This window comes from Pagrus pagrus, assembly GCF_965226575.1.
Source record: "Pagrus pagrus genome assembly, chromosome: 10".
Classification (NCBI taxonomy): domain Eukaryota; kingdom Metazoa; phylum Chordata; class Actinopteri; order Spariformes; family Sparidae; genus Pagrus; species Pagrus pagrus.
The window spans coordinates 634568-660975 of NC_140194.1; the positions used below are offsets into that span (position 1 = coordinate 634568).

Below are 26408 nucleotides of genomic sequence, written 5' to 3' on the forward strand. Positions count from 1 at the left end.
CACCATTTTATATTTGGACTATTTTCTATAGATGTTAATATCCAACATGTATAATTGAATATATATAATAAGTTTGCTCACTTCATTAATGAACCAGTTTAATTTCTTCAATGAAATAAAAATAAAAAAACAGACAAAACGACCATTTCCAGGGATTCTAGTCGATGCAAGAGAATCCTCTTGCTGGCGCAAATTATGTTATTTTCCAATGGATTTTAGTAAATGAGTGTGTCGAAACAATTAAAATACTTTAAGAAGTACTGATTGGGTTCCTGGGTTACATCGGTAAAAGATGTATTTTTGGGTGAACGCAGGTGACGGTGCGTTTGATTAGTTGCAATCGGTGTTCTGTTGATAAGCCTGTCTGTGTGACTTGCTAGCAGCTAGCTAGTTACGCAGTAGCAGTTTCGCGTCGGGCAGCTAGTAAAACATTGGACCAATGCCTTAGAAAACATTTTTTCTTCACCTCCCTCAGATAATATGAATGTTGTCCGTTGATTCCAATGGACGCTGTTCATTAGAATAACCGCAAAACACCGATGTTAGCGTTAGACTGCTTATTATTTGCAGCGGCCACATTTTCCGTTTTTGGCCGAGCTAGCTAACTAGCTAGCATAGCTACTGTTAACTCAAGATAGCCTGTTAGCAACGCCTATGATGGCACAGCCAGGGAGCGACTCGATGAAGGAAGGTAGGCCATACAATCCGTTTTAATGATTTATTAAGATAACTGTATTTCTGAACGCCTGCCGTAATAATGTATTTAAGCTTGTACATCAGCGCCAATCGTATTAAAACCCCAAATAAGTCGGCGCTTCGTTTTTCAGATCGTTGGCTTGGTTACTATATCCGGAATGGGCTAATTTAGCTCTTTGGTTAGCTGCCTCAGAACGGGTTTAAAAGGCGAGCTAACATGAACTAAATTAACTTTGGGGCTGGTAGTTAACGGTCCTGCAGAGACTGACGTGTAGCTGGTTGTCGTGTTAGAGTAAAATATAAGCACACATCCAGCTAACGTCTGAAACTGCTGCCAGAAACAAATGTACCTGTGTTGGTTCGTTATATGTTATATTTTGTGTTGTGGCCTCCGTCTAAAACGGCTTATATGTCTCCTTTTTTACAATGTGCAGTTAATGGAGCATAAGTGAGACTATCGCAGGGCTTTATGTGATGGCTGCTGTGTGAAGCGATGAGCTGCTCAGTGATTTGAGGCTCAGTTTTTAGCAGCAGTAATGTTGGTTTTAGGAGGAATAACTTGAATTAACATGTTTTAGGTAAAAGGATGTGTTGGTTGTGGCTGCTGTCAATATTTCAGGTGCAGGTATTAAACCCCCTTGGCCCTGCTGTCAGTGTCCACAGAGGATTATAGTGCGTGTATATGTGTATATGTATATATTATAGTGTAGCTGTCTGTTGCACAGTGTGAATGAACACACTTGGTGCTGTTTCGATGACATAAATCATGTTCAGTTACATTTGTAAAGTCATCTCTTGCTGAATTGTCATCCTTGTTGAGGCGTTGGGTGTTTTTGTCCCAACACTTTATTTCCCAGAGAGAGTTGGTTGGACCGGTCCCCCCTCAGCACCGGTCCCCCCTCAGCGCCGCGCTCCTCCACATTCATACTGATCCAAAACATTCCAGACATTCACAGTGTGAACTGAGCAGGGTGACCACAGCTCTGCTGCCGGCCGCTGGAGCAGGTGGGATCACAGCCTGATGAAACTTGTTGAGAGACTGAACCTCATTAGCTCGAAGATCCAAGCTGCTTTTCACGTTACAGTCCTACTTCTCCAGCCCTCAGACTGCCGCCCTCACAGACATGTTGAAATTAAATGACACGGCAGAATCTAAAAGCAGTTTGTGATGTTCTGTGTCAGAGTTGAAGGATAATGTGGAAAGCCTTTGTGATCCATGGAGCCTGCTGTTGATCTGTGTGTGGTCGTCTGTATCGGAGCTAAACTGCATCTGTGTTTAAAGGGTAACATGCAGACTGAGTAAGAACCGGCTCACACACACTGTTTACAGTCGCAGCAGTGCCAACTCACTAAACTACAGGCTGTTTGCAATGTACATGTTACACGCTCGTGTGAAGCAGGATGGTGTAACGGTCGACACTGAGCACGGGACGATGTGATCAACTCATGTCATGGTTATCCTGCTGCGACTCACAACATCATCCTGATGATCATCAAAATATTCTTTAAGATAAGACCTGACGTGGTGCTGAACCACCTGAACCTGGATTTATATTGCATCACAGAGGACACACACCTTTGTTAGTGAAAAACAAAACAAAGAATCTTAAATCAGTGATTATTAATCATGAGCTCTTCCTGCACAAATACAGGATCAATAAATGGTGACCTCGTCTCTCGGCCCGTCTTCAGTGTGAATCTGCAGAATATGATGTGAGCTGAGCCTTCAGCCCGGTGACGTAGTTCAGACTGAATCAGGAAACCATTAAAGGGCTGAACATCAGCTTTTCACACTCATTCATGTGAATATATTCATGATTATCCTAATACTGATCACTAAAACTCACCATGATCCACTCAGTGTTTTTTTTTATAGCAATCCACAATAATGTCTTCTATCCTCCCGTCCCGTCAGTATATGATATTATCTGGTCCGGGGATATGGGACTATATCTGTTGTCTGATGTGGTGACATGTCGGAGGTGTTGTCCTGGTTTTAAAGCTACTTTACAGTGAAGTGATGTCATTTTCTGAACTCAGCAGATTTTCTACATGTTCCAATACTTCTCTTAATATTTCAGTGTTATTTTAAAGCCATGTCCTTGAGCTCCAGGTACTTTAGTAAGAGTTTGATACCACACTGTAAAAATAGTGAAGTGAAATGTAAAATAAACAGCAAAGTGTCGTCACAGAGTCCCTGAAGGCTGCGGCTGTCCTTCTGTCAGCAGATGATTGCGACTCGGTCGTTAGTGTAAAAGCAGGATGTTTCTGTTGGAGCTCGTTTTGTTTCAGACTGACACTGATGATTATTTTTCTCTAAACCATAAAAAACATCTGAAGTTGGAAACATTAAAATGTTTTAGCATCAAAAATGACTTGACACATTTTTTCCATCTCGTTTTCTGTTAACCGACTAATGAACTAAATGACTGATGGTTTCAGCTGGTCTGGTGTAAACTGTTGGGAACTTTAATGTATAATAACACGTCTTTTATAAACACTTCATATGTTTTGTGTGTAAAAATCAAAATTTTGTTAAGTATTTAAGTAATTTGTAAAGTAACTAAACTGAGTAACTAAAGTGTTCAGGGTAATGTAGTGGAGTAAAAACATCTGATTTGTTGTGCAGTAGAAAATCTTTTGAAATGAAATGAGTAAAGTACTTGTACCTCAGATTTGTACTTGAGTACTTAAACTGCTTGGTTCTGTTTCACCGCTCGTGTTCAGACATCACTAAACTAACAGCACCTTCAGCTACGCAGCAATGTGAACGACGTTTTGTCTGATGATCATAACTTTAATGAATTGATTATAAAAATCTGCTGTCAATGAACCGATAGATTAATGAGCTTTTTGTTACAACGCTCCCGATGATCAGTGCTCAGGCTGAGCTCCCGCTGCAGGGTTCAGATCTGATCTTTACTGCTTTGCATGCTGGGATGTCTGGCAGCAGCCTCACTGAGGAATGATCCAAAACTGTGGAAGGAAAAGCTGCGAACAACCCAAACCTGCCTGGGCGGATGCTAAAATGGACAGTACACTGAAATTTGAACAGAATTTGGTGTGTTCAGACAAATGACAGACAAAGTTAAGGACTGCATTTGACAGACTGGTGCTGTGTGTGCAGGCTGGTCTTCTCACCTGCAGCTGGTTAACGATGTGAGATGGTCACATCATTTCTACTGCACGTGTTTCCATCACCAGCTGCACTAACAGCCCCAAAATATCAGTGAGTGTTTCATAGTGTCGAACAAAGAGCCGTCATGAGTCTCTAAATCCACGGTGGGATTGAGTTTTCAGCCCCGCGGCTCCGCCAGTGTTGCACCATCACGATCACTCTCTTCTTTACAACAGCCTGACTTTATCTGGTGTCTTTCTGCAGCTCTGAAATAAGATTCACCAAAACAAAGATTCCAGTTCAACAAAAGTGAATATATCGATACAATATCTATCTATATAATATATCTGTATAACATATCTATATAATATATCTATATATTATACGACTTGTTTCAGCTTCTCGTGAACTCTTGTGTGTAAAGAAATAGTCGTAGACTGCTTTTGTTTTCTGTTGAGGGATATTTTATTGAATCGGGATCAGTTCACCCTCTGACCTCGTCTTTAAATCACTAACATGTCACAGCATCACATTTTCAGATTGACTTGATTTCTTTTAATTCTCTTGGTTCATGAAACAATATGACCCGTGCTCGTGTCACTGAGGTCCACCTCCCTTCATGTATTCACTGTGAACCGCTGCTCTGCTCTCTCAGCCTAGACTCTGCATGGCGACCGACTGGCAGCAGTGGGAGTGAGCAGCCAATCAGCCAAGGCCACCAGTAGCATCATGGCGTCCCGTCAGAGGAACTCGGTCCGGATCCTGTCCAGCCGGGAGCGAGGCTCCCAGACGTTTGGCTCGCAGAGGCTGCTGCAGCTGCTGGTGGAGGAGAAAGTCCGCTGGATGAAATGGCAGAGTCAGGTGTGTTTCTGTTAATTATGTTATTCTAGTGTTAAATAAATGTTTTCTGTTCATTTCATGCCAGTTTGTCTGAATCATGTTTATGTGTGTGTATATATATATATATCAGCCTTCACTGGTATCACGTGTAGTTGTCTGGCAGTGGAAAATATCAGCGGGCCAAATAAAATGAATAAATGAATTAATAGCAGATTAAAATAACTGTAGAATGTGTTACTCACACAAATGTGTTTCCAACACAACTTAAATATCAACTTTTTACAAACTACTTTGTAGGATTTGCGTCGGCTCTGAAGACATTCAGAGATTCGCAGTGTTCAGTCGTTTCATCAGTAATAATCTGACCACCAGTCTCTCTTAACGTTTTCATTTTCCATTCACGTCAGCCGCCTGAGTGAGTAAATAAAGTCTTTACATACGCTGGTTCAGCGTGAGAAGAGCGGCGAGCGTCCTGCACACGCGGTCATTAACTCCGCCAACTTTCCACATTAAAGTGTGTTTACTGGTTTTCGGGAGTTCGGCTGCATGTGATAAAAGTAGTATAAAGCTTTTTGTGGCTCCAGAGGAAGCTGCATGTAATCTGATAAATTGTCTCTGGTGGCTACGTTGCATTATGGGTAATGTAGGCTCCAGGTTTTGAAAAGCAGTCCACTGGTCTGTCATTGGCTTCTCATTATGGACAGTTTGAAAACAAATGAACAAGAGATATCACCTGTTTTATTCCTCCTTTTCAAAACCTGGAGCCTACATTACCCACAATGCAACTGAGCCACTGAGTGACATTAACAAACTTTCAGTGTCCTGAAAAGGTTGATCCTCTCTGTTAATTAACCCAAACATCTGTTCTACAATAAGTAAAAAACAAATAGTTTTTATATCGGACAAAATGTATTCTAATAACGATATATCTGTGAATAAACCGGTCTATGCAGTCGCCTGTAAACACACTTTAATTACCTTTTAATTAAGGCTTCAGTGGCTAAATACATGTTAAAATCCATCAGCGATGCAGCCTGAAGCCAGTTTCCATCCAAATGTAAGTCAGTTTTGTCCTGTTTGTTTTTTTAATCGTCTGAAGAAAGTGAAGATGTATTATTCATCCACTCCTGTTGTGAGTGTGAGCTGATTGGTTGACGGATAAACAGGTGGAGCTAAATCTTCAGTCTCTGCCGTTAAACCATAGAAGAAGAAGACGAAACAAAGAGCTGCAGTTGACGATCAAACGATGAAAACATGATGAAATCAGATATTTCTGTTAGTTTACTGTTGATGTGAGGAAGGTTACAGCCGCCTCCTCATAAGTCTCATGATTCATGAACTAAATCATTTGTTCACTCAGTCGGTTTCTGATTTTCACTGTGTTGCATTCTGATTTAATTGGTACAAAAATGTTCATCTCAGCAAAGTGAAATAAACGATTGTCGTGTTTCTCAGCCTCCCAGCTCGTTACTACAAGCTGCGTCAGACCGACTCCAACACATTCTGTTGTTAACCCGAACATTGTGATTGATGTAGTTCAAACCTAAATCATCCAGCCAGCCCTGTCTCTCCTCCACCACGTCGAGGGTGTCCTCTCTGCACCAACACTGGTCTTATTGTGTCTGAACCTCTGAGCCTCAGTCTCACCACGAGACTATTCAGATGTTGCCCAGCGAGGCCTGTTGAGAATAAATGTCCAGTGTGTACTGAAGAGTCCAGACTGCAGGACAGAACTGAGGACCAGAAACAGTTTCAGTTGATCATGTGACAGTAGTATGGGTCTGTTAGGACTGAGTGATGTTGATGAGGATATGTGACGGACTGAAGCTTCTGATGTGACATCACACAGAAAAACAAGTCATTTATTAGAGAACATCCATTTTAAAGATAACGCAGTGGAGCCGAGGGAAGCAACGGTGTCACAGATTTACGGGATAATAATCAATTTAGAAAATATTAGTTACACCGTTCATGGTTTTACACATTAATCATTATCACTTACAATGATGAGATATATAATATGCAACAGTTCTGCATTATGTGTACTTGATTTATCCAAATGTTTCCCAGAGAAATCCACTAGTTTACTCAAAGTAACTAGAGTTGTTCTGATTCTGATACCAGTATCAGAAGTGCCGCCGATACTGCCGGGAATTGCGGGTATCGGTATCAGCGAGTACGTAAATCTATTCACCGATCCAATACCACCTAATTACAAGCGGTATCCTGCTGCTTCCCAGTTAGCTTTGTTAGCTCTGCTTAACGCTTAACTCAATTCTTCTTCGCTAAACTACTGTTTTTAGAGCAGCGAAGAAGTTGATTTCACGTGTGTAACGTTAAGCAGAGCGAACGGAGCTAACTGGGAATTATTGACTCTGGACTCACCAGTTCAACGGCCACATGTTCAGTATGCAAGGCTGTAGTTTGGAGGCGTTTCAACACCAGCAACCTTATAAAGTGTTGAAGACGCATCACGAGAAAGAGTACGATGAAACTGCTCCCCACAAACGTTATGAGACAGTGAGGGAACATTTCATGTCGGCTGAAAGACGAGCAGTCACCTCCGATCACTGCTGCAGTCAGGCTGAGAAACAGGAGTGATATATTTACATGGTTGAACAAAGGTTTTTTTAAATAATGTCACAAAACATTATGTCCTGATACTCGTCAGACTTTATCTAAACTTAAAATACATAAAGTTTAAACAGTAATAACAGGAGAATTCAGTACCATAGACAAGCAAACATACATTAGGTTCTGGTACCATAGTATACCTTGAAACTGGTATACAACTGCAACCCTCGTAGAGCCTCATCAGTGGACCTGTAATAAAGAGACGTTTGGTAAAATGTTGTCATATTTCATTAAGAACGTTTCCTGTTGTTGCTCCTGACAGAAAGTGGAGCTGCCGGACAGCCCTCGGTCAACCTTCCTGCTGGCATTCAGCCCCGACAGGTGAGAACATTCACCCACACTTAGAAAACAAGAGGATACTGCAGAAATCTCTCTGGAGGAATGTGTTATTGTTATAATTATTGGAAGTTGTCTGCTGTCAGACTAAAATTGTGCTAGCTCGTTAGCTTGTTAATGATAATCCTGTGACCTTTTTCTTCTCTCAGGACTCTTATGGCTTCCACACACGTGAACCACAACATTTACATAACGGAGGTGAAGACTGGAAAGTGCCTACATTCCTTAGTGGGCCACCGTAGAACCCCCTGGTGTGTGACCTTTCACCCCACGATCCCCGGCCTGGTGGCCTCTGGGTGCCTTGACGGCGAAGTCCGCATCTGGGACCTTCACGTGAGTCTCACCCTCTGAACTGGTGCAACAGGTCGAACCTTCCTTTGACGCGCTGCAGCCTGAAGATTTCCTTTACTTAACCTTGACTAATTTCTTTAGTTGACTGGAAGAAAACCAGCAACCGTTCTGTTAATTGATAAATGTGAGAGTTTGCTTCTTTTCTTGGTCTAGTAAACTGAGTTTCTTTGGGCAAAACAAGAATCAGATGACATCACCTTTGATATTTTGATGGGCATGTTTCACTGTTTTTTAACATTCATAGATTAAATGATTAATGAATCAATAATGAAAATACTTGTTAGTCGCAGCCCTGGAGAGTTACTGATTTACCCATCACGACTGTAACAGTCAGAGTTTTGCTCGTCTGAAGTCCGTCAGTCACTGAGGTGAAATATAAAATAAAGTGATTAAATCTACTAATTCAAGGATTTACACAGTCCTGAAGTGAAGGACATTTTAAATGCACACTGTTTGTATTTGATTAACAAAGAGTGTGTTCCTCTGCAGGGCGGCAGTGAGAGTTGGTTCACAGAGAGCAATGTTGCCATCGCCTCGCTGGCCTTCCACCCGACTGCTCAGCTCCTCTTGATCGCCACCAACAACGAGCTTCACTTCTGGGACTGGAGCCGACCGGAGCCCTTCGCCGTGGTCAAGACGGGCAGCGACACGGAGAGAGTCCGGTGGGTGGGACAGAGCGTCTTCTGTTCCTACGTTACACAGACCGACGCCTCCTCCATGTTTAACTGCAGTCTTGATAAATTCAGCACGATGTCCATTTTCACTAACCTGACGCTCGGCAGAAACTGCTAGGAAAAGCTTCTTTGGCATTTACTTGTACCATATTTGTTCCCCAGGTTGGTGAGGTTCGACCCTCTCGGTCACAATCTGCTGACGGCGATAGTGAATCCATCCAATCAGCAGGTGAGCGCTGTTGACTGTTTGTGTTGTTGCTCAGTGGTTTGAATGGTCTTCTCAGAGCTGTTCCTGTTGTTTCAGAATGAGGAGGACTCGGAGGTTCCTATGGACAGTGTTGAGATGCCTCATTTCCGCCAGCGATCCTTCCTACCTTCTCAGCCAGTTCGCCGCACACCCATCCTCCACAACTTCCTCCACATCCTGTCGTCTCGCTCCCCGGGGGCTCAGGCGGGAGCTGAGCAGCCACGGCCCCTCGGTGAAAATGGAAGCGGTGTTGGAGAATCTCCCAGCATGCCTCTGCCACAGTATCCCAGCTCTGAGCGCGGGCCTCCCTTCCCAGGCTGCACCCAGCACCTGGGCATGGTTTGTCTGTGTAGTCGTTGCTCCGTCAATCGCAGCCCTTCCCTGGCCGCCAGTGTGACCCCCTCTGATCCCAGAGTGTCCTCTGACACTCCACAGCCTCCCCCAGCTTCCACGTTCTCTTCGGCCCGTACGGAGCCCAGACAGCCCTCAGAACGACCCTCAGCCTTTACCTCAGTCTACTACAGCGCCGGCACTTCTCTTAATCCCACCGCACCGAGCGGCATCGAGCCGCACTCCACCTCTAGGCCAGGGCCCGACTGGACACGCAACCTGCTGAGTATGAGGGAGGGTGGGGTTGGTCCAGGTATGCTGCCTCCCAGAACCTCCTCCTCCTCCATCAGTCTGCTTTCAGTGCTCCGTCAGCAGGACGGCTCCTCCCAGTCCCCTGTCTACACCTCTGCCTCTGAAGGACGGGGTTTCCCCCAACAAGGAGATCCGGGGGCCCGAGACGCTGCCGGTACGAGCAGTGGACATCATCCATTCTGGGACGGCTCTCGCAGCAACACGGCCTCCTTTCGCAACGTGCTGCAGTGCAACCTGAGCCGCTACTTCATGGAGTTTGATCGCATGCAGGACCTGGAGCCACCTTTAGGGGGTGGCATGGCGGATGGAAGTCAGGAGCAGAGCCAAGAGTTGCTGAATAATAACATGGACCCAGAGAGACCTGGGCCGTCCTCATCTTCCTCAACCTCCTCCCCTACTATCATCCACTACCAGCCTCCTCTCCCCCCTCCTCCTTCCTCCCACAGCCTGGAGAACTATGTTCCTCCCCCAGCCTCCCGAGGCCATCTGAACCGCTGCCGGGCCTGCCACAACCTGCTGACCTTCAACCATGACTCTCAGCGCTGGGAGCGCACCAGCCAGTCCTCCTCCACCTCTGCCTCCACTCTGGAGCCCTCCTCCTCTTCCTCCTCCTTCCCTCCTTCTTCTTCACCTTGGCAGCCTGAGGAGGGCAGGAGGACTCTAGAAGCCCAACCTCCAGAGAGGAGGGCGCCTCCGGAGCCCAGCGAGCAGCCGCCTCCTCCTGGAGGTGGAGGAGCAGCAACAGTGGCCTTCCCGATAGCTCCGACCCCCAGCCAGACGGGAGAGCAGACCGTGGGCCTGGTGTACAACCAGGACACGGCACAGTGGGAGAGGGTGTACCGGCAGGCAGCTGCTGGCAGATCGGCAGAGCCGCCGGAGGCCTTAAGCCAAGAAATGCCTGTTGACCCCCCAGACGAGGACTCCCTGAGGAGGTACCGTCTCTTTGTGTCATCACTTTGATTGTCAGTGGCTTTACGTTGTGTCACCATTTCAATTTTCATTCAAAAATCGATCAAAATGAACTTTCAGTTTCATCGAAACCAAAGGCAGCATGAAGATACTGATAACATTGTCAGAGATCCTTTATTGATTTGTTGTAAAGAGGGTTCACTCTGGACAGATTTGAGAAACTGAACTTTGTAACACATTTCTATCTTTTGTTGTTTATTGTTGAATCACTGAAGGATGAAATTTTAGTTTTATTTTTGGTGAATATTATTTGAACTTGTCAGAAAGACAGCAGGACAAAGTCAGCTGTTCTTGTAAAGTAACCCTATCTTTTAATGTCAGGACATGAAATCACTGATGTGTTGATCTTTACTGATCCACATGTGAGAGTCTAACAATGGCGTCGATGGAGTCGTCAGGGCTGAAAGAAAAGTTTAAAACGAATGGTGGATTTGGAGAATCGTGACACCTGTAGTAGCTAAACAAACATACTTACACTCTTTGAATTCAGTCAAAATAATCACGGCACATGTGAAGTCAGGTTCAGGTGATCATCACGTTGCCTGTGATAAGTGGGATTTTATGTCTTAATCTTCGTTTGGAGGCAGAGTTGACATCTCTGTTTCTCAGTTATGTCTGACTCGCTGTGGAACATCTGCTTTTAGATGCAGGATAAGTTTAGTATTGTTAAATATTCAGATCATTGTATTCATTAGTTATGTCGTCCGTTCTTTCATTCAGGCGACTGTTGGAATCATCTCTGCTGTCGCTGTCTCGCTATGACATGTCAGGATCAAGAGACCACCCCATCTACCCCGATCCAGCCAGGTACACGTGTTTTCATGTAGTACACATTTCTTAGGACTCTGCGTTAAATCTAAATCATATTGTGATGATAACTATATATACGGTCTGTGGTCTGCGACGAGCCCCGGTGCAGCCGGTGGAAACACGAGCATTGTGTAGAACGGCTGCGATTGGCTCCTGCGACTGTTTCCCAGTCGAGACCGACCCCGTGGAAACTGGGTGTTCGATGCTGATGGTTACATGGTGATGTGCCATAAGTGTTGTCTTCTCCTGGTTGAAAGGCTCATTACAGTAAAGTGATGTCATTTCCTGACCTTTTCAGACTGTTCCACTTGTTCTAATATTATATCCAAGTTACTGATGATTATTCATCAAGATCAGAAAATGTTCATCCCGACGATATTGTCACAATATCAATATCAAGATATTTGGTCAGTGTGGTATTTGATTTTGTTGTTTGTGCTTTAGAAGGGATTAAATATATTCAGATATATATCGTGTATCGCGATATAGAATAAATATATCACAATATTATTTACTGCTGTATTTACTCGTCTACACTGCTTCTAACATTATTTAAGATCTTACAGGGATTTGTTGAGTTATCTTTGCGACTGCCATCTTGTGGATATACTGAATCGTTTGAGTGTCGGAGGTTTGTGCCTCGTCATTTATATTTACAGTGTGCAGCTCAAACATAATATGACCATTTGATGCATCGTACCAGATTACAGCTTGAAGCTCACTCACATCTGTTGTAAAGGCAGAGAAACATCACAATAACCAACAGTACAGAATAGAAACAACATGCAAAGTGTTACAAAAAGCAACGCATCAGAGACGCAGTCGGACGTAATATTTGCTTGTCAGATAACAATATCAGTGAGTGTCTGCAGAGCTGAGCAGCTTCGAACAGACTTTAACATCTGAACGTGCTGGTAGAGCTGCAGCTCCTCACCTCATCAGGCAGTTAACGAGTGGCCGATTGCCCAAACGTAGTGCGGCAAACTGGTTTGGTACGATCTGATAATGAGGATATTTTGGAGGATTGGATCGAATCTACTGAATGTACTCAGAGTCACGTAGTGAAGGAAGGACCAAACCATTCAGAAAGTTACAAACCAGACACAAAACTTAAAATAACCTAAAACTCTGAAAGCTGCGCAGTCAGCGGTCACAGTAGTTGGAGGGGATGACTCTGTGGCATTGAGCGTCTGTTTTACAAGTTAATACAACCTTGTAATTTAGTTTTGCTTCTGTGCATGAAGTCAGTGCCTGCTGCACAGCTGCTGTATTACACTTGTCATAACAGCACATTAAAGAGGGACTTCCTGTGCCGGGGCGCTGAGCCAGAGGTCCCCGAGTTCATAGACACATCTCCCCTTCTCATCTACACCCTCACTGGGTTGAGATGGCTCCTGTCCCAGTTTAGTGCATGACAGAGGACCTGGGAGCTATGTGATGCTGTGTTTAAGTTTCTGTTTGCATATTACTGTGTTGCAAATTACGTTGGAAAAAAGGGAAAGAAGTCACAGAAAAAATAGTCATCGAAGACATTCGGTGTTGGATTATCATTGGACTCATCGGATTTAATTCACTGAGTCTCTAGAAGAACCGACTGGATTTACAGAACTTCTGAAAGCGATCCGATCGCACCGGAGCTCTCGTTACATTAGACACTACGTAATTTTACACTTGCCTGATCGGACAACTGAGCAGAGTTTATTTTCTCCAGGCGAGTGTTAATGTTGAGCCCTGAGTAGCAGCAGCATCGTGACATCAGTCTGAAATCTGGTGAGTCAATTATGAGGATCTGAACCCAATACAGATATTAAATATAAATCCTGTTGGTGACGTGCCTCTCTGTTGCTGGAGTCAGGAGAACAGAAACCATCTTTATCCACAAAGCCGGTTCTGACGATGACAGAAACACTTTCTGCTACAGCTGCTCCGTTAATCCAAATGTATTGTAAATCACAACATGGCCGAGTGTAATATCTAAATCACAGAAGCTGCAATTTTTTGTTGTGTTATAACGAGGTTCTGTAGAGCTGCAGGGTCCTGGACTACGAAACTTGTTTTCCAGATGGAAGAAAACCTGTTTGTTTGGTTCAGACTCTGAACAAGTGTCACCTTGATTTTAGTCGCTTTTTCAGTGAAAATGAAAATTGTGATGCAAAAATGATCATTGGTACTACTCTAACCCCCCAGTCACACCTTTACATCTGCTTATCGAGTGTGTTGTTGAAAGAATGATCTGAACTCGTCCTCCGTGCTGTCCAGGCTGTCTCCAGCTGCTTACTACGCCCAGAGGATGATCCAGTATCTGTCGAGGCGGGACAGCATTCGTCAGCGTTCGCTTCGCTACCAGCAGAACCGCCTCCGGGCCATGTCATCTTCGTCCGACAGCCCTGCCAGCAACCCGTCCAACTCCATGGACAACAGCGATGTGGACTTTGAGGAGCTGGAGTAAGTTCCATGTTGTATCCCGTTAAGCTTGTGAAAACAGATTCAGACGGCTGAGTGTGGACGTTGTCTGAGGAAGAAGGACAAAGAGAAACTCTCCTGTCAGAAGGAGCTGTAGGGAGGTAAAGCATTGTGGCACGCAGGTGGTTGATTGGTGCCCAGACGGCTCCAAACTGAGGACAGACTGTCCTGTTGTCTCTTTTCTTGGAGTTAATCCTGTTGTAATATTTCATTCATCTGCAGGCTGAGATAACAAAACACTGAAGAGTTCAGCAAAGAAAAAAATCTGATCTGATCGTCTTTATGTCTGTGACCTTTTTCACTCGGGCAGCCAGAAAATGTCTTAACTCACCATTTCTGTCTCCACTACTCACATAATAAATATAATAATAATAAAGTTTATCAGTAAAGCACTTTTGAAAACATGGCTACAAAGTGCTTTAAAGGGGTGAAAAATAAAAAAGACACAACAAATATGAAAACAAGAAAACGTGAAATGGTACAACCAAGGTTAAATAAAAGTAAAGATAAAGACGAGTGTGTTGCTGCCTCTCAGGGTGAAGACTGAAGCGTTCCTATAAACAAGTCATCAGACAGCTGGTTCAAACTAACGTCCAGCTTCTGACGGCCAGATAACTGATCATAGTTCAGCCATCGTGTGGAGGCACCAGGACGTCTGTATCGGCCCGGATATCAATCTGATGAATCATCTTAACACACATCAAGTTATTAGTTCTTACTTTGTATGAATTACCCGAAGGATGTCATCAGTTGATGATTTGTCTGACTGCTGAAGCTTCGTCCAGCGACCTGCAGCTCTTTCAGCAGAACTATTATTGGAGGCGAACAGCATCACTCTTAAGATTTTCTGAGAAATGAAATTTTTTTTCCTGGTTTTCTCACATTTTCAGCACCACCAGGAGGAGATTGTGACCCGGCTCGTAGTTTTGTTCTCCTGTGTAACCGTCCCATTTTCTTCCTTGCAGTGATAATGGAGACAGAGCGAGGCACAGGACGCCACGTAACGCCAGGATGTCTGCACCCTCGCTCGGTCGCTTCGTCCCACGGTGAGTCAGCTCTTGAAATCTTTCCTGCTTTGTGTACGCAGAACAGGAACACTATCAGTAATGATTCATGGAGCTCAGAAGGTGAAGAAATGCCTGAACCTGTACTCCAGCGCCCTGGATGAGCTTTATATTCTGCACAACTAACAACAGAAACTGAAACCACAGAAAACTAGGAACCAGAATCTTTCATGTTTTCAGTCCAGGTTTGGTTTGATGTCTTCTCTCTTGGTGTTCTCCTGCAGGCGTTTCCTCCTCCCTGAGTACCTGCCCTATGCTGGGATCTTCCATGAACGTGGGCAGCCCGGCCTGGCCACACACTCCTCTGTCAACCGAGTACTCGCTGGTAAACACACACACACACTTTGCACCGCTACCAAAAATACCGGTCAGGTTTGAAAATCACCAAAAGCTACAAGCCAGACGCTGATAAGGTTTGCTGCCTGTTGTTGAGCTTCACCACTTCAGCAGGAGGTATTCAGCTGTGAAGTGAAGCGGACTCATAGGACAGTACAGTGTGTCACATCACTTCTGTGATGATTATTGACCGTGTTGATCTTCTCAGGTGCATCGATCGGGGACGGTCAGTCTGCAGTCGCCAGCAACATCGCTAACACCACCTACCGACTGCAGTGGTGGGATTTCACCAAATTTGACCTGCCTGAGATCAGCAACGGTACGACAACTCAACATCGCTTCCACTTGGTCCTGTCGTCAGGAGGTCTCTTACATCTGACTGTTAACGATGCGGCTCTACAGGCATTTGGTTAAAACTGGCTGTTAGCCTGTGACTGAACTGAGGGCCGCTGACGGTGGAAGGTTTTCTTTGCACATTTTCTAAATGCAGTTTTTTTCTTAATTGAGAGTAACTGAGTTCACTTTAGTTTAACTAACATTCCATATGCTCAGTGGGTCTCCCAACCTCAGCTGCTAATCCTTTAAACAGAGGGGCCATTGGTTTTTGTGTTTTTGAGGTTTTTATCTCATTCTGTAGCGTTCCTCATGTATTCACGTCTCAAAATACTCATTTTGGTCAAAGTCGGCATGTTTTAGAGTTAAAATAATATTTTTCCGAGACCTCAGAAGCTTTTCCCCATGTGATGTTGACGTTACTACAAATACACCCCCAACCACCTTACAACGCTCCTGTCCTCTGTGACTGAGCTGCAGGTCTCTTTATATCATCAGGAGGAGACGATGACTGAGCCTGACTTTATATCACCAGGAGATGATGACTGAGCCTGACTTTATATCACCAGGAGATGATGACTGAGCCTGACTTTATATCACCAGGAGGTGATGACTGAGCCTGACTTTATATCACCAGGAGACGATGACTGAGCCTGACTTTATATCACCAGGAGATGATGACTGAGCCTGACTATATCATCAGGAGGAGATGATGTCTGGGTTTTCAGTTTGGGGTGACCCTTTTATGGCCCTGGCCTTGAATTGCATCACCCCAGTCCGTTTCTAGCAGAGAAAATCTGTAAGGCATATTTGTATAGCACAATTCAGACACAGGGCAAATCAGAGTGCTCTTACATAAAATAAGAGCATAAAATTACATTAGAATACATTAAAAACAAGTAGGAAGACATCTAAAGTTAAATATGACATGTTCCTCATCTCTCCGTCCCCTGGTCTTCTGTAATATCTCTGTCCGTCTGTCTCCTGTCCAGCTTCAGTCAACGTTCTGGTGCCAAACTGTAAGATCTACAACGACGCGAGTTGCGACATCTCTGCAGACGGTCAGCTGCTGGCGGTCTTCATTCCCAGCAGCCAGCGGGGTTTTCCAGACGAGGGCATCCTGGCGATCTACTCTCTAGCTCCCCACAACCTGGGAGAGATGCTCTACACCAAGAGATTCGGTACAGTGTCCCTCTAACGTTCAACCTGTAAATGTGATATATGTTTGACAGGCAACTGCAGTGATTCAATAGTTATTATTCTTCCATTAAGTTGAGTTAATAAGTTATTTTTCCTTCAACAGGTCCGAATGCCATCTCTGTCAGCTTGTCTCCGATGGGCTGCTACGTGATGGTCGGCCTGGCCTCTCGCAGGATCCTGCTGCATCCCACCACAGACCACATGGTGGCGCAAGTCTTCCGTCTGCAGCAGCCTCACGGAGGGGAGACGTCCATCAGGGTGAGAGAGAACAACCAGCACTGCTACAGTCACTGACACAGCGTCACATACAGCCGACAGTAACACCACATCTACTGACAACACCTACAGAAGAGATTCTGACAGTGAGACTAATGAAACTGTAACGATACTGTAAAACTGTTTCTTCTTAAGTCTGTATTATATTATTTTCAATGAACCATTAACCATAAATTATACTGTATTATCAATCACTCACTTTATTAAAGCCTAGAGTTGATATACAAACACATGAACACATCCTATGAATACACAAACACTGAACAGTAATCTGTAATAAAGTTAAACCGGCACAGACCGAGAAATCAAACATCGGGTTTTATCTGGAGGAGACAGAAATCTGCATGGAGAGAAGCCACAACGTCAAACCTGAGGGTTAATTTATACAAAACAACAAGTTCATGAATTGATCAGTTAAATGACTGATTTGTATCCATGAATCATTTTCCATCCATCACGTTCCAGCCTCTAAAATGTGAGGATTCACTGGTTTTCTTGTTTGATTGTTAAGTGAACAGTCGACTTCTGGAGTTGGATTTTTCACTGTTTCCTGACATTTTTAAAGCCGAAGCACTTAAAGTGATAGTTGGAGTCTTTTGATGTCCAGTCGTCTGGGTACGTAGGTCTAGTCGGTGTGTTACCTGCAGTAGATGACCGTCGGCTCTCCCTGTGTGGACGAGCAGCTGGCAGCACCAGCAGGCAGCAGCTTTGTGCTGCTGAACTGCTAAACAGCAGCGACAGCGAGACGTGTTTGAGACACCTAAAAGCAGGAACACCTAAATATGTGTTTCAGCGTACGCTATAATTTGAACATTTTTGGCGCTTCACATTGACGTCAGACAGCCGTTTCCTTTGGCACTACATTCTGTCAACCGTACAACCTCTGTATTCCTACGCCAAGCAGAGCTGTGCCTCAGGACACACACAGGTTTGTGCAGCTATCCTTGTTAGGACTTTACATCGACTTCCATTCATTGTGGACAGCCTCACTCGGACCCTGACTCACCTCAACACAACCTCAACACGACCTCAACACGACCTCAACACAACCTACACAACCTACACACGACCTCAACACAACCAACACAACCTACACAACCTACACACAACCTCAACACAACCTCAACACAACCAACACAACCTACACAACCTACACACAACCTCAACACAACCTCAACACGACCTACACAACCTACACACAACCTCAACACAACCTACACACAACCTACACACAACCTACACACAACCTCAACACAACCTACACAACCTACACACAACCTACACACGACCTCAACACGACCTCAACACGACCTCAACACGACCTCAACACGACCTCAACACAACCTACACAACCTACACACAACCTCAACACAACCTCAACACGACCTCAACACAACCTACACAACCCACACACACACACACACACACACACACACACACACACACACACACACACACACACTCAGTGATCCACTCATTAATCGATTGTGGCTCTGAATGTGTTTTATGATGTAAACATGATAATCTGTGCTGATTTCAGACGTTGTGTTTGAAATGAATAAACTACGTCTGCCTGATGAAAGTTCATTGATATTTTTTAAAATCACAGTATTTCTTCTCCTGTTTAGAAAAATCCAAACAGAACCGAACTGTTTGGTTCTGCAGCAGTCAGTGACAGTGAGTCTGTGAGTGTGTGAACACAGCTGCGGTGTGTGTCGGTGTGTGTGTTTACTCTGCCGTTGTGTTTCAGATGGTGTTCAACGTGGTTTACCCGATGGCTCCAGACCAGAGGCGCCACGTCAGCATCAACTCTGCTCGCTGGCTGCCGGATCCGGGGATGGGTCTGGCTTATGGAACCAACAAGGGAGACCTGGTCATCTGCCGGCCTGTGTGAGTCTCTAACTTCATTCATCGGTGATATTGTACATTATGGTGTCATTGTTATTTGCAGACGCAGACTTGTTGGAGCTGTTAGCTGTCACTCTGATGGTCGAGGTCTGTGACTGTAACCGCACAGCACGACTATCCCGGCCAGAATCATTTACATTCATGATATTATTCTGATCATCATCAAAATACTCTCAAAACTATTAAAATACTGGAATCACTTTACCTTAAACGTTTTACTGCATCACAGAAATACAAACCATCTTAAACGAGGTTATTATGAATCATAAAGTCCTCTTTAATAAAGGATAATTAAATGGATTCCACACATTCGATTTTAACTTATTCTGTGGGGATACAAGCTGAGCCTTCAGCCACCATGACAGGATTTTGGGATGAAAGTAAAGATGCTGGCTCCTCTCCTCCTCTGGCAATTAAATATAAATCAGGAAATCGATATAGAACTTTACTTTTTTTATGAAGCTGAAGCTAAAAAGGTTAGCATGCACGAGCATGTTGACAGTGTAAATCTGGTCTCCTCAGATCAGGTTAGGGTTACGACGAGCTGCATGGAGACATCTTATGTTTAAATCATCTCCAGCTGCTTCAGTTGTTCAGCAGAACGCTGCAACTCTGTTTTACCGTGAAGCTCCAGAAATGTTCTGTGGACTACGAGACTTCACCTGACTTTATATCATCAGGAGGAGACGATGGCTGAGCCTGACTTTATATCATCAGGAGGAGACGATGACTGAGCCTGACTTTATATCATCAGGAGGAGACGATGACTGAGCCTGACTTTATATCATCAGGAGGAGAAGATGGCTGAGCCTGACTTTATATCATCAGGAGGAGACGATGGCTGAGCCTGACTTTATATCATCAGGAGGAGACGATGACTGAGCCTGACTTTATATCATCAGGAGGAGACGATGACTGAGCCTGACTTTATATCATCAGGAGGAGACGATGACTGAGCCTGACTTTATATCATCAGGAGGAGACGATGGCTGAGCCTGACTTTATATCATCAGGAGGAGACGATGGCTGAGCCTGACTTTATATCATCAGGAGGAGACGATGGCTGAGCCTGACTTTATATCATCAGGAGGAGATGATGGCTGAGCCTGACTATATCATCAGGAGGAGACGATGACTGAGCCTGACTTTATATCATCAGGAGGAGATGACTGAGCCTGACTTTATATCATCAGGAGGAGATGATGGCTGAGCCTGACTTTATATCATCAGGAGGAGATGATGGCTGAGCCTGACTTTATATCATCAGGAGGAGACGATGACTGAGCCTGACTTTATATCATCAGGAGGAGACGATGGCTGAGCCTGACTTTATATCATCAGGAGGAGACGATGGCTGAGCCTGACTTTATATCATCAGGAGGAGACGATGACTGAGCCTGACTTTATATCATCAGGAGGAGAAGATGGCTGAGCCTGACTTTATATCATCAGGAGGAGACGATGGCTGAGCCTGACTTTATATCATCAGGAGGAGACGATGACTGAGCCTGACTTTATATCATCAGGAGGAGACGATGACTGAGCCTGACTTTATATCATCAGGAGGAGACGATGACTGAGCCTGACTTTATATCATCAGGAGGAGACGATGGCTGAGCCTGACTTTATATCATCAGGAGGAGACGATGGCTGAGCCTGACTTTATATCATCAGGAGGAGACGATGGCTGAGCCTGACTTTATATCATCAGGAGGAGACGATGGCTGAGCCTGACTATATCATCAGGAGGAGACGATGACTGAGCCTGACTTTATATCATCAGGAGGAGATGACTGAGCCTGAACTGTTCCTTCAAGCTAATATTGGCAGGCCACTTAGTAGCCTGAGAAATGATGATCCAGTGATGTTGTTTTAAATACCTGAGCTGCATCTCGCATGTATTTTGTGGATGATACTGATTCATAAAAATAACTCGTCACAACATGATTTAATGAGCTCGGTGTGTTCAGCCTCTGCAGCTCCTCACAGGTGTAAAACTCACCTGCAGATCTTTGTCAGCCTTCATGATTAACAGGCTTTTATTCTGCATCTGAAGTCTAAAAAAAAGTGCAACACTGAGGATTTTTGTCCAGTTTGGAGTGATTCACTTCCTTCGACACCAACTCAAAGAAAAAGTGCTGCACTTGAACTAGACTGAATACAGATGTTGGTCCTGGTGGTTTGTTGGGTTTTCCTCTGAGCTGCAGGGAGCTTCCCTCCCACCTTCTCCACAACGACAAGTGATCTGATGTGATTATCCTAATGGTCGGGCTGAACAGGAAGACCATTAATTGGAGAAGGTCAATTATAGCTTTAATGAGGTCGTGGTCTGTGTGATTCCACGAAGGAAGCCCTCCTCTGCTTTAAGACTTCCTGAATGGAAGTGAATTAATGTGTGTGTGTGTTTGTGTGCACATCTGTGCGTGCATGCGCGTGTGTGTGTAGGTTCTACCGAAGTGACGGTGAGAGCCCTGCAGAGTCGAGCAGCGAACCTTTATTCTCCGTCAACAACAGTGGAACCAGCCGGACCCGAGGCTCTGACAGACCGGGGTGAGAAGCTGTCCTGATGTCACAAAATTCAAAATCAGCTTTTTTTGTCCCCCAGTTTTGTTTTATTGACGGCATGGACTCCACAAGTTATTGTGAAACCTGCTATGATTTACGATGAGAACCTGCAGGTTATTGAGAAACTCTGACGACTTAAATATTGATTTAAAGTATGATAGAATAAACTGGATCATCTGATCACAACATGTGAGCCTGGATTAACTGATCCACATCTGAAGGTGTAAACTTTCTAAATCTGATCTTCCTTTTGTTGTTGTTGTTGTTTTAGGCCAAACCGCTCTGGCTGGAGACTGGACAGAGACATGGGTTTGATGAACGCCATTGGTCTTCAGCCCCGACATCCCGCGCCTTCAGTGACATCACAAGGAACCCAGACACCAATCATCCAGCTGCAGAACGCCGAGACGCAGACAGAGCGGGACCTATCAGAGCCCAGCGTCTCCCAGCCAGCACCCAGTACTGAAACTCTAGTCTAATAGTCCTCTAGTCTTCACTACTGAGTCTAACAAGTCGACAACATGAACTCACTAAATGTGAAGACAGAAATACTTTGACTCATATTTCCATTATAACAGAAAATAAACCGTCTGAACTCAAGTTTCTCTCTGACTGAACTCAGACGAGCTTCATCTCCTCGTTAACTCATCGTCAAACACACTTCATTCAGACTGGACACAAACAGAACCACAGTCACCAGAACAGTGGTGGTTTGTCTCCACAGTCACCTCTGGTTCGGTCCAAATCAATCCTCAGTCCACAGTAACGTGAAAATATTCTGTCTCCTCTCTGTCTCCTCTCTGTCCTCTCTCTGTCTCTCTCTCTCTCTGTCTCTCTCTCTCTCTGTCCTCTCTCTATCTCTCTGTCCTCTCTCTGTCTCTCTCTGTCCTCTCTGTCCTCTCTCTGTCTCTCTCTGTCCTCTCTCTGTCTCTCTCTGTCCTCTCTCTGTCTCTCTCTCTCTCTGTCCTCTCTCTATCTCTCTGTCCTCTCTCTGTCTCCTCTCTGTCCTCTCCTGTCTCCTCTCTGTCTCCTCTCTGTCTCTCTCTGTCTCCTCTCTGTCTCCTCTCTGTCCTCTCTCTGTCTCTCTCTGTCTCTCTCTGTCCTCTCTCTGTCCTCTCTCTCTCTCTCTGTCTCTCTCTCTCTCTGTCCTCTCTCTATCTCTCTGTCCTCTCTATCTCTCTGTCCTCTCTCTGTCTCCTCTCTGTCCTCTCCTGTCTCCTCTCTGTCTCCTCTCTGTCCTCTCTCTGTCTCTCTCTGTCTCTCTCTGTCTCCTCTCTCTGTCTCCTCTCTGTCTCTCTCTGTCTCCTCTCTGTCTCCTCTCTGTCCTCTCTCTGTCTCTCTCTGTCCTCTCTCTGTCCTCTCTCTGTCCTCTCCTGCCGTGTCTTCTCGTCCCCGGAGTCATAGTCCTGGTCAGAGCTGCTGTAAATCACCTCTGTACTGTGTCCTCTGTCTTCACACTGCCTCTGTCTCTCTCAGAGGCCGAGTTCAGTCCCAGTCTGCAGGCAGCTAACAGGACCACTTAGCTCCACGGCTAACTGAGCTACTTCCTAACAGCAGCTAGTAGCCACAGTAAAGAGTGCAGTGAGCAGCAGTTAGTGGTTATGCTGCCCCCTGTAGTTCTGGAGCCTCTGAATTCTTTGCATTTTGTACAAATTGCACCTTTTTTGTCGTCACATTATATATAAGATGGATTTTTATGATATTTTGTGTTCGAGCTTTGTTGATGAAAAGATTTGCAGCTTGTCATTGTTCTCTATGATGGTTGAATATTTTTGAGTTTGGACAAAACAAAAACTATTTGACTTGTTCTGGATAGAATGAAACGCTCTTCAGGACTTGAGTTTGTTTGAAAGGGTCGTTGCAGTTTTGTTCAGTGTGATCTTCACGTCTCTCCTCAGATGTCCCTCCTGAGACTCCGTCCACAAGTGGAGCAGCTGCGGGGCAGCCGGAGGCGTCTCAGACCAGCAGAGCTCAGGACGGCAGCCAGGGTGAAGCTTCAGCAGAGGTCAACACATCCACAGCCAGCGCTGGTACTGCTCCACCTTTCTTAAGTCTATTTGTTCTGGTGGAGGTTCACGTGTGTCAAGTTTATTTTTCTGTTAAGCTGCAACTGATTGAGTCACTGATGGGCCCGTAGACCAGGACCAGATTATAGTTATTTACTTTGTGTTGATTCAGTATTTAATTCATTTGTTTGTAAATAGATGTATTGAAATGCAAAGGCTGAATAAACCAGCTGTTCTCAGAGGAAAATAAGGTCCCAGAACGCTGTTTGAAGCTAGAAAGGTGGCAGGGTCCGCCACATATAAACAAAGTAAAACAGTTTAAATTGTGTTGTTCTTTAGGGTCAGTTTGTTTATTAGGTCATGAAAACAAAGAGCGTTTGATTATTTAAAATCAGCCGTTGAAGATCTTTCTTCTAAACTACAGACTGCTCCTTTAACTAATATGACATTAACGGAGCGCTCTGTAGTTTCATTTATTCAGCCATTTATTTCTTCATGTGTTTCTGTCTCTTTCACTCCTCCAGACTCTTGAGTCCAGAGACACACTGAAGGTTAAAATGTGCTCAGTGAGTTGTGAGTAACTGTGAGATCTTGATGTGGCGTCTCGTTGCTCTCGTTGGTGCAGGTGAGTCTCCAGAGTTCGGCTCAGGTGAAGACGCTCTGGCACGAATCCGCCGGCTGATTGCTGAAGGCGGTATGACGGCGGTGGTGCAGCGGGAGCAGAGTACCACCATGGCCTCCATGGGCGGATTTGGAAACAACATCATCGTCAGTCATCGCATCCACCGCGGCTCCCAGACGGGCGCCGGGGCCTCCAGGCCTGCGGCTGACCCCGCCGCGACGGCCCCCTCCACCTCAGGTCCGCTCCTCATCACCCAGCCCCAACCCTACGGCCCCCCCCAGGCTTCGTCCGAACAGCTGGCTCCCATGTGGGGCCCCCAGGTGCTGTCGGGCCCCCAGCCCCCCGGTCTGTCTCTGGCTGTGGACATGGACGATGTGTTTGACGGGGGCCGAACAGACGACGACTCCCTGCCGGGTCCCTCCTCTTCCTCCCTGCTCTTGTCTTCCCCCTCTTCCTCCTCGTCCTCCTCAACCTCCCACAGCCCCCTCCCCGGCGGTGGTGGCGGAGGGGTCGGCCCCCCCAACGGTTACCCCGGCGACCCGTACAGCAGGTAGTCCTCCCATTGGCCGAGAGAAGCAGAGCGTTGGCCGATGGGTCCAGCGGAGGCGCTCCTCAAAGCCTTATCTCACAAAGAATTGGGTGCTGCTTTGACTCTGCACAGGATCTCCCGCCTGGACAAGAAGGGACACAAGAAGCCCACCTCACCCCTCCTCACCCGTGAACGGCGTGCACTTCCTCCGCACTTACACAAACTGGACTGAAGCTGAACCGCGATCATTCCTCGCCAGAAAGGGCTTCTACTTGAACGGAGTCAGTTGGCGCTGCGCTCCTCTCCACCCGTCTCTCTTTCAGTGTCCGCCTAATGGAAGACAAGGTTCCTGTTTATCAAAGTGCCATGTCTGAGGGGGGGAGGTTTCACTGTCGCACACACACATTTGCTCCAACGTGCTGCATTCGGTGCCATGTGATGTTGAAACTTGATGTGGAATCGTGTGTGATTGAAGTGTTTAAAAAGTGAATTCAGCACTACTTTATTTTGAAGCCTGTTTTTGTACCGCGTGTAATTATGATGTTTGAAAAGGAGACGTGGAGTCAGAAGCTGGACTCCTGCAGGTGATGGAGGATGTTACTGCACCCACCCCACCTCCACCCCCACCCCCACCAGGAGAATCAATCATGACTGAACGGACTCTGAGACTGAACTGAATCGACTGCACGTCTGTCAGTAATGCTGCAGTTCATCAAACAAACATGATTCTTTTATTTTTAAAGGCTGCAGAAGAGAGGAACAACTTCCTGTTTGTTTTTTTTATGGGGGGGGGGGTTCATCAAGCCCTCCTCCAAACCCCCCCACCCCTCTAAAAACCCACCTGACCCGGTTGCACTATTGTGTGTTTGGTGCTAAGAGGTGTGTGTGTTCATGTGTGGGTGTTTGTGTGAGTGTGTGTGAGTGTGTGTGAGTGTGTGTGTGTGAATGTATGTATGTGTGTGTGGCTCTTTTCCACTGCAGGACCTGACACCTGACCCAGAGGGTCTGGGTTCTTCTGGGGCTTTACATGTTCTGGCTCAGCTCGACTCGGTATGACTCGTGACATCAGCCCAGGGATTTGAGTTTCCATGACAACAGAGCTACCTGCCTGAAGGTGTGTCTTTACCTGATGACGCGCTGGTGTTGAGCGGCTATAAACACTCCTCCTCCTGCTGTGTTACTGAAGAATCGCCGCTAACAAAGCGCCGTTGTGACAAACACGTTTCATTTCCTGCATGTTCTTCACAATAAAAGTCTCCTTTATTTAGTTATTTAAAAGCTTTTATTATGAAGCAGCAAAATCAGGAAATGTTGGGTTTTCGGTGACTGAACATCTGAAACAGTAAAACAGAGCAGATGTCTGAGAGAACGAACTGAAGAGATTCAGACTGACAGCTGAACACAGAGACCTTTTCCTGCACAGACGTTAACTGACCCCAGCGAGAGGTCACCTGAGTGGAGCAAAAAGAGACGTGAAGCCGACTCCAGAACAGCTCCGCCCGAGTCCTTCAGGACGGTGACTCCTGGTCCTGACTCTCTAACGTAGCCGTGATCAGTGTTACGTATATTGACTCGGTTTCCATTTCAGCACTACTGAATCACAGCTCACAGCTCATGTTTGTTTGACTCTGACGGAGCCGATGAATAGAAACAGCTCTGCTGCTGCTGTGTGTCGGTGTAACACCTCGTTATGTCTTTATCTTTATTATTACACTAACAGTAGAAAGAGTCACTAATGACACTCAGACAGAGTCCTGTTAGGCAGGAGGACGGAAACTGACCAAATAAA

The 26408-nt window shown here is 45.5% G+C and overlaps 1 protein-coding gene across 2 annotated transcripts; it reads left to right on the top strand.

Annotated features, from left to right (window-relative positions):
- Positions 1-382: 382 nt before the first annotated feature.
- ambra1b (autophagy/beclin-1 regulator 1b) lies at positions 383-26408 on the top strand. Of its 2 annotated transcripts, XM_084363854.1 has the most exons (19): positions 383-691; positions 4470-4675; positions 7551-7609; positions 7774-7957; positions 8465-8637; positions 8812-8878; positions 8954-10470; positions 11228-11314; positions 13577-13762; positions 14746-14826; positions 15069-15169; positions 15389-15499; positions 16506-16694; positions 16817-16971; positions 18740-18879; positions 21343-21447; positions 21734-21921; positions 23361-23492; positions 24094-26408. In XM_084363854.1, the coding sequence occupies exons 2-19, from the start codon at positions 4544-4546 to the stop codon at positions 24642-24644; spliced, it is 4158 nt and encodes a 1385-aa protein (XP_084219980.1). In that variant the 5' UTR covers positions 383-691; positions 4470-4543; the 3' UTR covers positions 24645-26408. The 2 variants fall into 2 exon arrangements, with proteins under 2 accessions (XP_084219980.1, XP_084219981.1); XM_084363855.1 differs by lacking the exon at positions 13577-13762.